This window comes from Podarcis melisellensis (assembly GCF_964234715.1).
Source record: "Podarcis melisellensis genome assembly, chromosome: 6".
Taxonomy (NCBI): domain Eukaryota; kingdom Metazoa; phylum Chordata; class Lepidosauria; order Squamata; family Lacertidae; genus Podarcis; species Podarcis melisellensis.
Genome location: NC_138538.1, coordinates 86679220 through 86694867, shown reverse-complemented (window position 1 = coordinate 86694867; position 15648 = coordinate 86679220). Strand labels below are relative to the sequence as shown.

The 15648-nt window shown below is 44.1% G+C and overlaps 1 protein-coding gene across 4 annotated transcripts in view; it reads left to right on the top strand.

The window, feature by feature from the left end:
* HMCN1 (hemicentin 1) overlaps nucleotides 1-15648 on the top strand; it is a 301360-nt gene that overhangs the window by 112332 nt on the left and 173380 nt on the right. For all 4 annotated transcript variants that reach the window (XR_014169289.1, XM_081914788.1, XM_081914789.1 and 1 more), the window contains 5 exons: nucleotides 1555-1653; nucleotides 3778-3905; nucleotides 5651-5795; nucleotides 11344-11456; nucleotides 14683-14842. Coding sequence is in view for 3 of the 4 variants with exons in the window: in XM_081914788.1 (XP_081770914.1) it covers nucleotides 1555-1653; nucleotides 3778-3905; nucleotides 5651-5795; nucleotides 11344-11456; nucleotides 14683-14842 (645 nt within the window). In the remaining variant the exon portion in view is untranslated. The remainder of the gene's footprint in view (nucleotides 1-1554; nucleotides 1654-3777; nucleotides 3906-5650; nucleotides 5796-11343; nucleotides 11457-14682; nucleotides 14843-15648) is intronic.

The following is a 15648-nucleotide window of genomic DNA, read 5'->3' as shown; positions in this document are numbered from 1 at the left end:
TTCCCCGCTCCTCCACATGCAGCTGCTGGGTGACCTTGAGCCAGTCACACTTCTCTGAAGTCTCTCAGCCCCACTCACCTCACAGAGTGTTTGTTGTGGGGGGGAAAGGGAAAGGAGAATGTTAGCCGCTTGGAGACTCCTTCAGGTAGTGATAAAGTGGGATATCAAATCCAAACTCTTCTTCTTCTTCTTCTTCTGCACTTCCCGGAGAAGAGGGAAACTATAGATTTAGAACAGTGGTTTGCAGAATGTCATAGTTCAGAGCCGCAGAGGGCAGAAGCTGGGAAATATTGGGGGGGGGGAAGCAGGAGGAAGAATAAGAAGCTCCAGGGGAGAGACACCTGACACATTCACTCTCTTTGGAAAGCTTACCAGATCCCCCTCCTGGACCAGGCGTGCATTGAGAGTAGGAGAACAGAAAGCTCAGAGGCAGAAAGCACAGGTCAGCTGACACAAGGCTGTTGTAGAACAGGAGGGACTGAGGGGGTGGGACTTTTTTCTTGAAGCAACGCCATTATCTAAGAGAGACCGCATTCCTTTGTCTCTCTCTGTGAATATTGAATAAACTACTTGGTAAGAACTCTTCTTGTTTATCTGCTTCTTGGCATCCCACTGCGGGAGGGATAGGGTTCCCTGACAGTGGCTGGGATTCATTGCTTGTGGAGCATTGAGTCTGGGCAGGTGAGGAAGTGAGGGAGAAAAAACTATAGACATAATGAGGCATTATTGGGCACCCTTCAGGGATCTGCCAGTGCTTTATGTGTTTTTTTTGGGGGGGGGGACTTGGGGGTGTCACAATGCATGTGATGGGTTTATACCCAAGGCTCATCTAAAAAGGAGGAAGTCGTTTCCTCTCACCTCTTTTCTGGAGACACACAGACTGCCCAGGTGACTGAAGGGATAGTTCCCTAACCAGAGTTAGAAAAAAAATAATCCTCAGTTGTCTGTACTCTTGAATTTGGTTGCTTTGGTTCAGGGGTAGGCAACCTAAGGCCAGGGGCCAGATCTGGCCCAATCGCCTTCTAAATCCGGCCCACGGACGGTCTGGGAATCAGTGTGTTCTTACATGAGTAGAACGTGTCCTTTTATTTAAAATGCATTTCTGGGTTATTTGTGGGGCCTGCCTGGTGTTTTTACAGGAGTAGAATGTGTGCTTTTCTTTCAAATGCATCTCTGGGTGATTTGTGGGGCCTGCCTGATGTTTTGACATGAGTAGAGTGTGTGCTTTTATTTAAAATGCATCTCTGGGTTATTTGTGGGGCAAATAATAGTCTGGCCCACCACATGGTCTGAGGGACGGTGTGCTGGCCCCCGGCTGAAAAAGGTTGCTGACTCCTGTTTGGTTAATTTAGAGTTCCACCATCCTGTTACATTTTTAATAAATATAACCTATATCCCAAAGCTTGGTCTCCTATGTTGTGGATGATGGGGCAATACAATACTTATGATACATTTGCACTGACTTACGTTTGTATATGAACACATTGGGTTTTTCCTGGAAAGTTAAGTGCTAATTCTGTTTTCTGTTTTTTAAAACCTTTCATATAATTCTAGATTTGTGGGTCAGTGATGAGGGGACCTACATCTGTGAAGCCGAAAACCAGTTCGGGAAGATTGTCTCACGGCCAGCTACACTTACTGTCACCGGACTTGGTAATTAACTGAAAATAGGGGATTTGTTATGGTTGGTTTACCTGACTTCGGTCCAACTCTCTTACTGTATCCAAAACAGAATAATATTTTTCTCCTGGGCCTTCTACATATAGGCTAGGTTCGCATGCAGTGCTAAGCTTTGGGTAACGTAAGCCGTAGTTTAAATACCGGTCACCAATCAGAGCTTGCAAGTGTGGTTTGTTTGTAGGTAACAAGCCAGACTATCAAATAAACAATGGTTTAATAAAACGTGGCATTACATTACATTACATTACATAAAGGCCAGGACTAGCCGCCTGAAAAACAGTTTCTACGTTAATGCAATTCTGGTTCTAAATGCAGCATAAGGGGTCTCTTTAGTATAGTGTATTTTAAAATGGGGTTTTAGAGTTTTTAGGGGTTTTTGAATGATTTATGTAGTTTTTATGTAGTTTTATGTAGTTTTTATGTAGTTTTATGTCGTTTTTCAATTTCACTGTTCCGCAAGGGACAATGACAATAAAGATATCGTATCGTACATTCAAACCAGGCCAATGTGGGTTGAATGATGGCTCTGAAACAGCGCACATGCTAGAATCCACATTTGTGTTAAATCCATATCAGATTTTACTTCTTAGCGATGTGTTGTTGGGAAAGCAGAGCAAAAATAGTGTCCTATCTAGATTTCTCTCCTGTCATCTCTCTAATGTTGAGGCACTTAACCAGAAAATTCCTGCAAGTGTTTGTTTTTTTTATAAAACAAAAACCACACACACACACACACACACACACACACACACACACTTAGATTCAAGTATAGCTTAAATAAAATATCCAGATTAAACAAATACTATATCAAAAAGGTTAGTCCAATTCATAAATTGAATAACGTAGTGCTAAGTAATTACTCAGTGTGTTTGCAGAAAAGGTTGGTACAGATGTAGTTGAGCAATCATTTTCATTCATAATAAACACACACACACACACACACACACACACACACACACACACACACACACACAGAGTGGTACCTTGGTTCCCAAACTTAATCCGTTCCAGAAGTCCGTTCCAAAACCAAAGCGTTCCAAAACCAAGGCACATTTTCCCATAGAAAGTAATGCAGAACGGATTAATCGATTCCAGACTATTAAAGACAACCCCTAAAACAGCAATTTAACATGAATTTTACTATCTAACAAAACCATTGATCCATAAAATGAAAGCAATAATAAATGTACTGTACTATAAAACAAATCAGACAGTATTGTAGATGATTAATTTTTTAAAAAAAATTCCCTGAACCTACACTGATGATAGTCATTGTTTGGATGGGGGGCTTTTATCCATTTCCACAGTCAGTCAGGCAATCAATCAATCAATCAATCAATCAATAGCTGAACTGGGTTCCAGTCACAAAAACAAGTCACAAAAAAGAAGTCACAAGTCAAGAGTCCCATAAAATGAAGAGCAAGCCACAGACACAAAAACGAAAAAGCCACACAAAAACTCAAAAAAATAGCAAAAACAAAAGCACCAAATATCACCTCAGAACACTGCAATCGGAAACAGAAGGTTTCAATTATGATGGGGGGGGGGGCGGGACACACAAATTAGCAGCGCAACAGTACAAACAGAAGGCAGGAAACTTTAATTACAACGGAGGGACACAAATTAGCAGTAAAAACGGAAGCTCAGGAGCACGTTTGGCTTCTGAAGCAAAGTTCGCCAACCAGAACATTGACTTATGGGTTTGCGGCATTCAATTTCCAAGTTGTTCAGGAACTGAACTGATTAAAAATGCATGTGCGTGTATGTGTGTAGTATTTATGCCCTGCCTACTAACTGTGGATCGTGAGGCGTCTTACAATATGGAATAAAAATGGAAGATAACACAACACATTACTGCCAACCTTATCTTGGAATTTGTTATTCCAATATATAACAAACATAATAATAAAAGTTTCGATTTGTTTGTGATTCAGAATAGTTCTTCTTAAAATTAACTAATTTTGAGATAAGTGCTATAGACCAGGATTTTTCCTAAAACACTGTTGGGATTCCTGCCCTGTCTGTGGCAGAGCATTCTTCTTGTGTTTTCATGGGAATGTGCACAATTATTGTTTCTGTTTTAAATCTTTGGTACAGTTGCACCTCTAATTGGAATGAGCCCAGCGGCAGCTAATGTTATCGAAGGCCAGCAGCTTACTCTGTCATGTGTGCTGTTGGCAGGCAACCCTATCCCAGAGCGAAAGTGGATTAAAAATAGTATGGCGGTAAGAGCTTCTTTTATTACCAGACTTTTGCTTACTGGGGCAGAGGGACTATCTCAAAAGGCATAAAATTATAGCAGATTGCGAACTACGGCAACTTCACTTCTGCAGCCAGCTAGGAAAGTCGCTGGAAGAGTTCAGATGATTTGCATCATGGTTTAACAGATGGTTAACAGCTTTGAAACAAACCAGGATATTGGGCCAAAGTCGTTCCAAGATCCACTTAACCATTCTTTCCCAGTTCAGAGGAAATGGAAAACTATAGTTCATGGAAGAGTTCCTGGCTTGTTTGCTGACTCACACAAAGGGAAAAGTGAAGGAACCTGCATGAACAACCAAAAAGCCTCTTCCTATTGTTACATGCCACCCCAGTCTGTGAGCGGTACGAGATTGCAGGGGTTCCAGGTGTTTGTGTTTCCTTTTGGGAATGAGTCACAGCGGAGACTCTCATGTCCCTATTATATATGGTTTATTTACACATATATACAACATTGTATATGCAATACGGGTGGCGCTGTGGTCTAAACCACTGAGCCTCTTGGGCTTGCAGATCAGAAGGTCGGCAGTTCAAATCCCTGTGACGGAGTGAGCTCCCGTTGCTCGGTCCCTGCTCCTGCCAACCTAGCAGTTCGAAAGCACGTCAAAGTGCAAGTAGATAAATAGGTACCACTCCAGCGGGAAGGTAAACGGCATTTCCGTGCGCTGCTCTGGTTTGCCAGAAGCGGCTTAGTCATGCTGGCCAAATGACCCGGAACCCCAGAGTCGGCCACAACTGGACCTAATGGTCAGGGGTCCCTTTACCTTTATGTAACAGGCTGTTGGTGTCCTTTGAGAGTGAAGTACTGCAAAGAATAGCTATGTACAGGATTTTCGGCCGCTGTTCTTCTCTTTGGCATGTGTCGCTGATATGTTTCCCATGCCCATGTCTTGTCCTTGCAGCATAGCTTTCCCCCCCCCTCCCCTCCGTGTTTCTCAAAGAGAGCTTTTTATCCCCTTGGAAGGCAGAACTTAACCTCCTCTAGTTACTAAGTAGGTGACAAATTCTGCACTCCAAGGGAAAAGCTCACAGAGGATTCTATTTAGGAGGAATTTGAAAATGCTGGAGAGAATAAAGTCTGCTGGGGACGACTTGGAAATTCCATTTCCCTCCCGCTTTGAGGTCTTGCACTGTGACTTGAGACATTCGCTATTGTCTCCATTGCAGCAAATAAAAAATATGATGCATTTTTTCCAGGCCACACTCAGGGACACCATTTATGGTTGCAAGGATCCGTTTGAAAGTATGGGAGGAATGCTTGGTTGAAATCTCAGAGGATAGTCAAGTAGTGGAGCTTGCCTTTGCCTCTCCCCATCACTAGCGAAATCAAAATACAGTGGCACCTCGGGTTAAGAACTTAATTCGTTCCAGAGGTCCCTTCTTAACCTGAAACGGTTCTTAACCTGAGGCGTGCTTTAGCTAATGGGGCTTCCTGCTGCCGCTGCGCCGCTGGCACGCGATTTCCATTCTTATCCTGGGGCAATGTTCTTAACCTGGAGCAACCACTTCCTGGTTAGCGGAGTTTGTAACCTGAAGCATCTGAAACCCGAGGTACCACTGTAATGCAAAAATCGCTGCCCGTGTCGTGGAATTCGGGATGCTTTGGGGCAGTATTTTGATTTGATTCCCATTTTTTAAACAAAACTTGGGATTTATTCCCAAGCTAAAACCTAGAAGATGAATAAAATCTGCTCTGATTTCCTCTTCCCAGGTGGTCCAGAATCCCTATATCAGTGTTCGTAGTGATGGGAGTCTTCACCTTGAAAGGGTTCGGCCTCAGGATGCTGGAGATTACACCTGCATGGCAAGCAACGTGGCTGGGACAAACAACAAAACGACTGCTGTCAGCGTCTTTGGTGAGAAAAATGTCCTAGGCTTTTAATGCCCTAGAAAAATTTGAGCATACAATTGCGTTGCACATAAAAACATATATGGGTCGTCATAACCCACCTAGTAATTTTCTTTTTCCGAACCCATTAATGTCATGGGGGCTTGCATGCTCTCTTCTCTAAATGTTGTGTTAGTAAGCGGCATAAAAATAGGGGCTCGGCGCCTCTTTGTTTGCAAAGTCCCCCCTTTACCCAACTCTGGACTTTCGTTCCCTCAGTTGCATCTCTGCTTGCAGTTCTGCTTGTTTTCCTCCATTGTATGAAGAGACAAATCAATTGATCTCAAAAGAAATCAATAGGTTTGGGAGTGATCTTGGCATCAAGAGGTTTGGGAGTGAGGGAAAAGGTACCACTTTGCTCCCCCCCCCCCAAAAAAATATAAAATTGTAGCCCACCCTTTTGTGGAAAGCACTGCGTTCAAACAATTGCTGTTTTGGGTGAAAAGCTGTCCCTGCTTCTAACACTAGGTGTTGTGGCTACATCTTACCTCAGGAGGCCTCAATACATGTCTACGTGCATAGATCATGCTAAGATGTGTTGTACAAGCCTGCCCCTTTTATGCCCCTCTGTCAGGTCCCTGCTCCTGCCAACCTAGCAGTTCGAAAGCACGTCAAAGTGCAAATAGATAAATAGGTTCCACTCTGGCGGGAAGGTAAACGGCGTTTCCGTGCACTGCTCTGGTTTGCCAGAAGTGGCTTAGTCATGCTGGCCACATGACCCGGGAGCTGTACTCCGGCACCCTCGGCCAATAAAGCGAGATGAGCACCGCAACCCCAGTTATTCGTGACTGGACCTAATGGTCAGGGGTCCCTTTACCTTTCCCTATGGCTAAGGAACCCTGCTGTAGTATTCTGAAGATAACAGCCAGATTCCAGGGGATCACAAGGGGAATAAAATTCACCATTCATGTAGATGTACATGTAGATATGTAAATTTTCATGACTCATGCTAATAAGACAAAGAAGCCTCCCATATACAGAAGAGACAGTTTGCATTTTCCTATCCTAGAATCCATTGTGTGCACTTGGTTGTGCAAGGAGAGCAGCTGTTTGACCTGTGGAAGAGGATCTCCGGATCCCAGCCAAGATCTATTGGGAGATTTGAAAGACGGTCCAATTATAGGGTGGTCTGGGCAGCAGAGCATGTGGACAAAACTGGCATGCCTTTTTAAGGAACCAGTATAAGAACTATCACTACCACCACATGGCATCCAAAAAGTATATTTTTTTTCCACTGCATAAATGTTTTCAAGCAATGATGGTTTTTGCAGACTCGCTTGCTTTATGAATAAACCAGAGATGTAAGTGGGAGTTCTCCAAATGTTGTCTAAGAGGCTACATAATGGATAAAAACAAGCGGTATCCAGAGGGAGCTGGCATTTGGTAGAAATTATACATTTGGAAAAGGAACTATGTATCTCGTTTTTTAATGCTACCAGGAGGAACATGCCTGTTTGCAGAAGACAAGACAGAGGATTTGTTTTGTAAGAATCCTTCTGTGTCTCAGTGGCTTCAACTTTGTGTGAGGTCGTAGCTGTTGTATTCTTCATGAGCTGAAACTTCTTTTCCATGTGCAGTTAATGGAGAGAGGCATGCTTTAAGCTGTTATTCTGCTTTAGAAAAGAGGCATCGTGCAAGTTAGTATTCATTACTGCATTTTGCAAGCGAAGGCTATCTCTTCAGTAGCACTTTGAGGTTTTATCACATTGTGAAGAACTAATGTTCCTCATCGAGGACCAGGGAGAACAGTCGGTGGAAGAACCTACAGAAATATTGTAAAATTAATGAATGTTAGAATGATGTTGGATAGAAATTAAGTGGTTTCCAGCTGTAATGCTTTAAGAGAATATGGAAAAAAGGGTTATAAACAGGTAAAAATCTAAGGGTAAGGATTTGCTGAACCAACAATTTGAAGTGGAATACAAAAAAGGGAGGTATGAGGAGGTCCGGGAAATAAGTTAAAGGAAAAGTAGTAAATGGAAAATATGTGTGTTTTTAAGTATTTTTATTTTTGTATTTTTGTTATTTTCTTTTTCTTTTTTCATTTTTATTGTAATACTTTAAAAAATCCTAATAAATATTCTATAAAAAATTAATAATAATGTTCCTCATCGAGAAGAACTGAGGAAAGTAAAGGCTCTGGTAGCCCATAGCTGTCAACCTTGCCTTTTTTGTGTGGGAAATTCCCTTATTCCAGCGCCGTTTCCCGCTGCTTCCCGCTGCTATCCCGGATTGTTAGATATCCCGTAGACTGTCTCTGGGACAGGTGAGGCTGCTGATCCCTTATTTTCAAATCTGAAAGTTGACAGCTATGCTGGTAGCCACTGAAATGATCAAAGACCTATAAGGAAATGGAGATTTAGAGGAAGAATTGTGAGAGTCAGTGCAAGCTCAACATAAATGTGCATCATTTTGCCTCTTAGAGGATTTCGGCAGAGATCCGTTTGCTTTCAAAGAACGTTGGCCTGTTGTGTTCCACGAACTGGGAATCCTGGCTTAAAACAAGCTCTGTTAAAAAAAGCCAGTTTCATTATCCATGATCTGAAGTTGGGAGTGTTTGGAAACGTTTTGTTGTTTGCTGTAAACAAGAAATCCTGGTTGTTATGACTTGACAAACTAACATCCATTGCAAGTCAAACTAATCTCCTCAAAACTACCCCCTTTCTAGTGCAGGAGGCAGAGAGGATGAGAGAGCAATGTTTTTGTGTTATGTGCAAATCTGTTCTTTAGGTATGTGGTTTGGGGTCAGATTAACTGATCAAAGCTTCGTCCTTTTTAATATAATTTTTATTAGGTTTTTTTTAAACATATCATTTTCAACAGTAATTAAACATACTTTTACATCTTATTCAAATTTTTGACTTCCATCAATCCTGTCTGAAAATTTTCCAATGTAATCTCTCAGTATGCATTTCTTATCTTCCCTGTTACATTTAAAACTCATAACCAATATCTCTATCTTTTTCTACTTTGTAACACTTTGTATATTTCTCCTTACAAAACTTCTTGTTGTCCTACTAGCATAATTTGTTGATTACAGTTGCTCTTCAAATAATTCATATACTTCTTCCAATCTTCTGTAAATCTCTGGTCCCGCAGGTTTCGAATCCTTCCTGTCATTTTGTCCAATTCTGCATAGTCCATTAATTTCGTCTGCCATTCTTCTTTCGTCGGAATTTCTTCTTATTTCCATTTCTGGGCTAACAATACTCTTGCTGCAGTTGTTGCATATAAAAACAATTTAACATCTTGCCTTTCAAAGTTTAGTCCTATCCAGGCAGCAAGCCTTGCTCACCCGGTAATGCGGACAGCGATTGCTGTGCATGCTTGGTTTTACTGTTCACTTCAGTAAAGCAGCAATGCTCTATTTTAATATTCAGATTTTTCACAGCTTATGTGGAACATTTCCCTTTTTTAAGATGATAATGGGGTGCCCAGCATGCAGCTGTTGAATTAGTGTAGATCAGGGTTTCCCTTGGAGGTCTTTTTTCTTCAGCTGTTTTTGGACTGCAACTCCCATGATCCTTAGCTAGCAGGACCAGTGGTCAGGGATGATGGGAATTGTAGTTTAATAAAACAAACAGCTGGAGACCCTGGTGTAGATAGGTAGGGGTTAGGAAGCCACATGTTCCAAACTCACCCCAGATGTAGACTCGCTGGCAGCAGCTGGGCAAGTGGCTTTTTTCTCACCTTCTTCATTTGCAATACAATTTTTTCTACAGTTAATGCAAAAACGTTTAAGGAAAGAGCTATATGAATAATCCTGTTCTTTTTGGAGGTATCTAGCCTAGCTTATGCTTTAAAGTGTGTTCACAGAACCATTTCATTATTTTTACCCATCGTACATTTTAACAAGCCCATGTTATAAAAGTACTCTGTTGATGGTAAAAGTCGGCAAAAATTAAATTACAGTTTAAAAAGATTTGGAGGACCTAATTTAAAAGGATATTCCCTCCCCAAGCCTAATTGTTGGGTGGGGGGCTTCATGGGTCTCAGTCAGATATACAGTGGTGCCCCGCAAGACGAACGCCTCACAAGACGAAAAACCCGCAAGACGAAAGGGTTTTTCGGTTTTTGCGACGCTTCGCTAGACGATTTTCCCTATGGGCTTGCAGGAAGGCCGGCGGGGGCGAAAGGCTTTGCTCCCCACCGCCAGCATTTTAAAAGCGGTCCGGGATAGCAGGGAAGCACTTCCCGCTATCCCGGATGGCTTTTGAAGGTCCAGGACCTCTTCTGAAGGCTGGCGGGGGGCAAAAGTCTTTGCTCCCCCGTGCCTGCCTTCCCGGGAGAGCGGAAAAGGCAGCGCTGCCTTCCCGCTCTCCCGGAAAGGCAGGCAGGGGGGACAAAGACTTTTGTCTCCCGCCCGCCTTCGGAAGAGGTCCAGGACCTCTTCCGAAGGCGGGCGGGGGGCAAAAGTCTTTGCCCCCCCTGCCTGCCTAACCGGGGGCTTTTAAATCGCCCCGGGACTGTCCGGGGCGATTTAAAAGCGCCCGGACGGCTTTGGGGGGGAGCAAAGACTTTTGCCCCCCGCCAGCCTTCAGAAGAGGTCCAGGACCCCGGGGACTGTCCGGGGCGATTTAAAAGCCCCCGGGCGGCTTTTGAAGGCAGGCGGGGGGGGAGCAAAGACTTTTGTCCCCCCGCCAGCCTTCAGAAGAGGTCCAGGACCTCTTCTGAAGGCTGGCGGGGGGCAAAAGTCTTTGCTCCCCCCTGCCTGCCTTCCTGGGAGAGCGGAAAAGGCAGCGCTGCCTTCCCGCTCTCCCGGAAAGGCAGGCAGGGGGGGACAAAGACTTTTGTCCCCCGCCCGCCTTCGGAAGAGGTCGGGGGACAGACTGTCCCCGGACCTGGTCTGAAGGCGGTTTCCATAGGAACGCATTAATTGATTTTTAATGCATTCCTATGGGAAACCGTGCTTCGCAAGACGAAAAACTCGCAAGACGAAAAGACTTGCGGAACGAATTAATTTCGTCTTGCGAGGCACCACTGTACTATCCCTCCCCAACTGCAATGTCCACACAGGAGATTTTTTTAAAGCTTAAAACCTGCAAAGGAGCTGGCAAAGGGGGGGGGGGGGACATTGGATGGAGAAGCTGCTGGCTCCCTGCCATAATGTCTACCTCCTAAACTGTAATGTAGGAGGGGCTTAAGTATGTAATCACAAGACGTGTTCTCGATAGGTTGTAAGTTTTTATACGTGCAAAGGAAAACATGATGTTAAAAATGAGCAGTGAATTGCAAAATGCCTGTGTGTGTTTGTGAGAGCCAGTGTGGTGTAGTGGTTAAGAGCGGTGGACTCGTAATCTGGGGAACCGGGTTCGCTTCCCCGCTCCTCCACATGCAGCTGCTGGGTGACCTTGGGCCAGTCACACGTCTCTGAAGTCTCTCAGCCCCACTCACCTCACAGAGTGTTTGTTGTGGGGGAGGAAGGGAAAGGAGAATGTTAGCCGCTTTGAGACTCCCTAGGGTAGTGATAAAGCGGGATATCAAATCCAAACTCTTCTTCTTCCTCTTTTTTTCAGTTCTACCCATAATTCAGCATGGACAGCAGATATTCAGTACCATAGAAGGCATCCCAGTTACAATGCCCTGCAAATCCAGTGGAGTACCCAAGCCATCTATAGTCTGGTCCAAGGTAACTGCAAAGTCTTGAGTGGCTTATAGTGAAAAATTAGCTGAACATGTAGCAATGAATGAATCAATGAATCAGTCTTCCCTCGGTAGAAATACGGATCTGACGCAGGACATTCAACTTCCGGCTCTGCCTAAACTCAAATCCCCCTGGTCTAATATCCCTAGTGCAACAAGACTGTCACAAGAGTACTGTATTTTTCGCTCTATAGGACGCACCTTTTCCCCTTCAAAAATTAAGGGGAAATGTGTGTTCGTCCTATGGAGCGAATGCAGGCTCATTGGCTTCAGCAATAGCAACGCGAAGCCTCTGAAGCGCAGAGGAGAGCTCCCCCCGCGCTCCGGAGGCTTCGCATTGCTTTCGCTGAAGCCGCCTGAAGCCTCACGAGCGCAGCGGGAACTCCCGCTGCGCTCCGTGGGCTTCAGGCAGCTATCGACAAGCCTTCGGATCACAGCAGGAGTTCCCGCTGCGCTCCGAAGGCTTGCAGATAGCCGCTGAAGCCTGGAGAGCGAGAGGGGTCGGTGCACACCGATCCCTCTTGCTCTCTAGGCTTCGCTTCGCTGGAGAGGTGCTGCACAATTTTCCTTCTCTGCGCAGCGCTGCTTCAGCAAAGCGGGAGGAGAAATGGAAGGGGCTCCGTTTCTCCTGCCGCTTCGCTGAAGGGGCACTGAGCAGAGAGGGGGAGAATTCCCCCCCCATGTTCTCCCCCTCCTATGGCCCGGTGCATCCTATAGAGTGAAAAATACGGTACCTGGTCAAAAATTGTCAACCCAAAACTTCACTCTTGTGGTTTATCCCCACAACAGCTACTCACCGTGGGTTATAGCAAAGCAAATGGTCTAATTTTCCAAGGCCTAAATGATACCGAGCATCAGAACAACTTGGCCACAATAAGGAAATTTTGCCCATGGTATGACCATTTTCCATCCTTCCACCTTGACCCTCTGGTACCCTATTTGTATAACCTAGCAATTCCAAAATATAGACGCCCCTTTACCCTCGCAAGACTGAATGTACTGCCCTCGGCTGTACTTGAGGGACTATTCCAACAGATTCCATACGAAAAACGCTTATGTCCCTGCGGAGATGGCAGCCCCGAATCAGTGGCACACGCCCTCCTTGCGTGCACTCTTTACAAAGACCTGAGGAACGAGATTATTACGCCTCTTTTATTGACCATTTTGGGTCGCACACACACTGCCACTGTGTAGTTTCTTTTGTCAGATCAAGAGGAGCAGATGAGTGCAAAGGTTTCAAGGTTTCTAGCTGGGGCAATCAGAATAAGGTCCACTATTTGACTGCTGATTCAGGATCCTAAACCGTGTTTTATATAACCAACTTTTATTTTGTTCTGTGTATCGCAATGCTTTTTGTTGCTATGGCCGACGGCTGATGCAAATAAAGTTTCATTCATTCATTCAATATGCATATTACCAAAATCTCGAGAGCATTCCTTGCTAGAAGGAAATGGCATCTTAAAAAAATAAATAAATCCTAGAATAATAGCAAGCCAACATCAAGCCAGCCTAAGAAATAAGCAAGGTTTGTCTTTCTTTTCCCTCACCCTTACTCATGGCATAGTTAACGGCCCCATTAACTAGTCTACCAAAACTACCAAGTAATGCTTGGAAATCCTCATGGCTTCTGAGAGGGGTTCAATAAATACATAGGTTTAGTTACTTAAAATATTTATATCCTGCCTTCCAGTCTTAGTTCCCGAGGTGGCTTGCAACAAGTCCATAGAATAAATCAAAGCGACGTAGCTAAAACAGCAGTGAAATAAATCAATAAAAGCATCTTCGTAGACATCTTCAAAGGCATGCATCAAAAGCTTAACTATAACATGTCTGCTAGGTAATGGAGTAAACAGTACTGTTTTTAATTGATGCCTACAGAGCATAAAGGAAAGCACTGAGTGAATGGATGAGGTGTGTGTTTGTGTGTGTGTTTCACAATCAAAGCCCCACAGCCAACAAAGCCCTATTTTTTGGTAGAATTTTGAGCAGGGCCTCCAATGAAGACCTTTGAAGTTGGGTGAGCTTGTATGGCAGGCATAGGCAAACTCGGCCCTCCAGATGTTTTGGGAGTACAATTCCCATCATCCCTGACCACTGGTCCTGTTAGCTAGGTATGATGGGAGCTGTAGTCCTAAAACATCTGGAGGGCCGAGTTTGCCTATGCCTGTTGCATGGGAATATGTGGTTCTTCAGGTACCCATCCATCTTGAAACAGATTCAGCTGCTTGAAGTAGAACCTCAGGGGCCAGTCCATATGGAACGGATATTGATGATCCTACCTGCTTGTGAATGTCCCTTTGTAGGTCCCCTCCCCATTAAAAATATTTACGTCCTAACTAAACGGCCCTAAACGGCCTCGGTCCAGTATACCTGAAGGAGTGTCTCCACCTCCATCGTTCTGCCTGGACACTGAGGTCCAGCGTCGAGGGCCTTCTGGCAGTTCCCTCGCTGTGAGAAGCAAAGCTACAGGGAACCAGGCAGAGGGCCTTCTTGGTAGTGGCACCCACCCTGTGGAACACCCTCCCATCAGATGTCAAAGAGAAAAATAACTACCAAACTTTTAGAAGACATCTGAAGGCAGCCCTATTTAGGGAAGCTTTTAATGTTTAATAGGTTATTGTATTTTAGTGTTTTCTTGGAAGCCGCCCAGAGTGCCCAGATGGGCGGGGTATAAATATATTATTATTATTATTATTATTATTATTATTATTATTATTATTATTATTATTAACTTCCCACAGCTGAGGCAGCAAGCAATAATTAATGCAATAATCAATAAAACAGTTAAAGGACATCAGCTAAACAATGAAATTAAATACATATATCTATAAACCAATAATCAAGCAGAGAAGGCTAACTCAGCAAGGCTATGGAATTAGATGGATCATTGTTCTGACAGCATAGCTGTTCTTACGTAGGGCTGTAAAAGAGCAGTAAATTTCATTCTGTATTTGCCACAGTCAGCGCCATTTCCATTTTGCTGCAATTCATCCTCCACCAAGTACCACATCATTTGCATCATTTCACACAATTGACGTCGTTTGCACATGTCAGGATGTTGATATAATTGTTGCCATACTGTCCATTTCAATGTAAAGGCAGCGTCAAAAGAAACATTAAAAAAAAATTTCTTCCGTAAAGAATTCTGAGATATTCTTACATTATCTCATCTGATTAAGTTCATCCCATTGGCTTTTCCCTGTCTTCCCCAGAAAGGAGAGGTGATTTCTCCCAGCAATCTGAAATTTTCCATGGGGTCTGATGGGAGTCTCTACGTAGTTTCTCCAGGAGGCGAGGAGTCTGGGGAATACATCTGCACTGCAACGAATGCGGCAGGCTACACAACACGCAAAGTGCAACTGACTGTCTATGGTAAGTAAATACTAAAGCCTGCGTATTCAGATTATGTTTTCAGTGGAACCTCAGGTTGCAAATGTGATCCGTGTGGGAGGCACGTTTGCAACCCGCACTGTTTGCAACCTGCAGCGCTGTGTCTGCACTTGCGTGGGTCGCGCTCCAGCGCGTCCGTGCATGCGCAAAGCGCAATTTAGTGCTTTTGCACATGCGCGATCACCGAAACCCGAAAGTAACCTGTTCCAGTTACTGCAAGCAGCAGTGAGGGGACCAGCTGGCTGTCAGTTGAGTACTTCCACCTACCTGAGCAGTTACCTTTCCACAAGGGCCGACATTGATGCCAAAATCCAGTGTCGCCTGAGCTCTGTGAGTGCAGCTCTGTGAGTGCAATTGAAGTGCAGAGTGTTTGGGGACCAGGACATTCGCAGGGAAACCAAAATGCTTGTTTACAAAGCTATTGTACTACCAACCTTACTGTATGCTTGTGAATCGTAGACCACTTATAAATGCCATCTCCAACTCCTTGAAAGATTCCATCAATGGTGTCTCTGAAAAATTTTACACATCACTTGGGAAGACAGGCAAACTAATGCCAGTGTACCGGAAGAAGCAAAGATCCCTGGTGTCTAAGCAATGATTCTTCAACACCAACTTCGTTGGACTGCTCATGTTGTGCAGATGCCTGATTATCGCCTTCCAAAGCAACTATTCTATTCCAAACTTAAAAATGGAAAGCGTAATGCTGGTGGTCAACAAAAGAGGTTTAAAGACACTCTCAAGGCCAATCTAAAATATATATAATATAAACACAAACAACTGGGAAA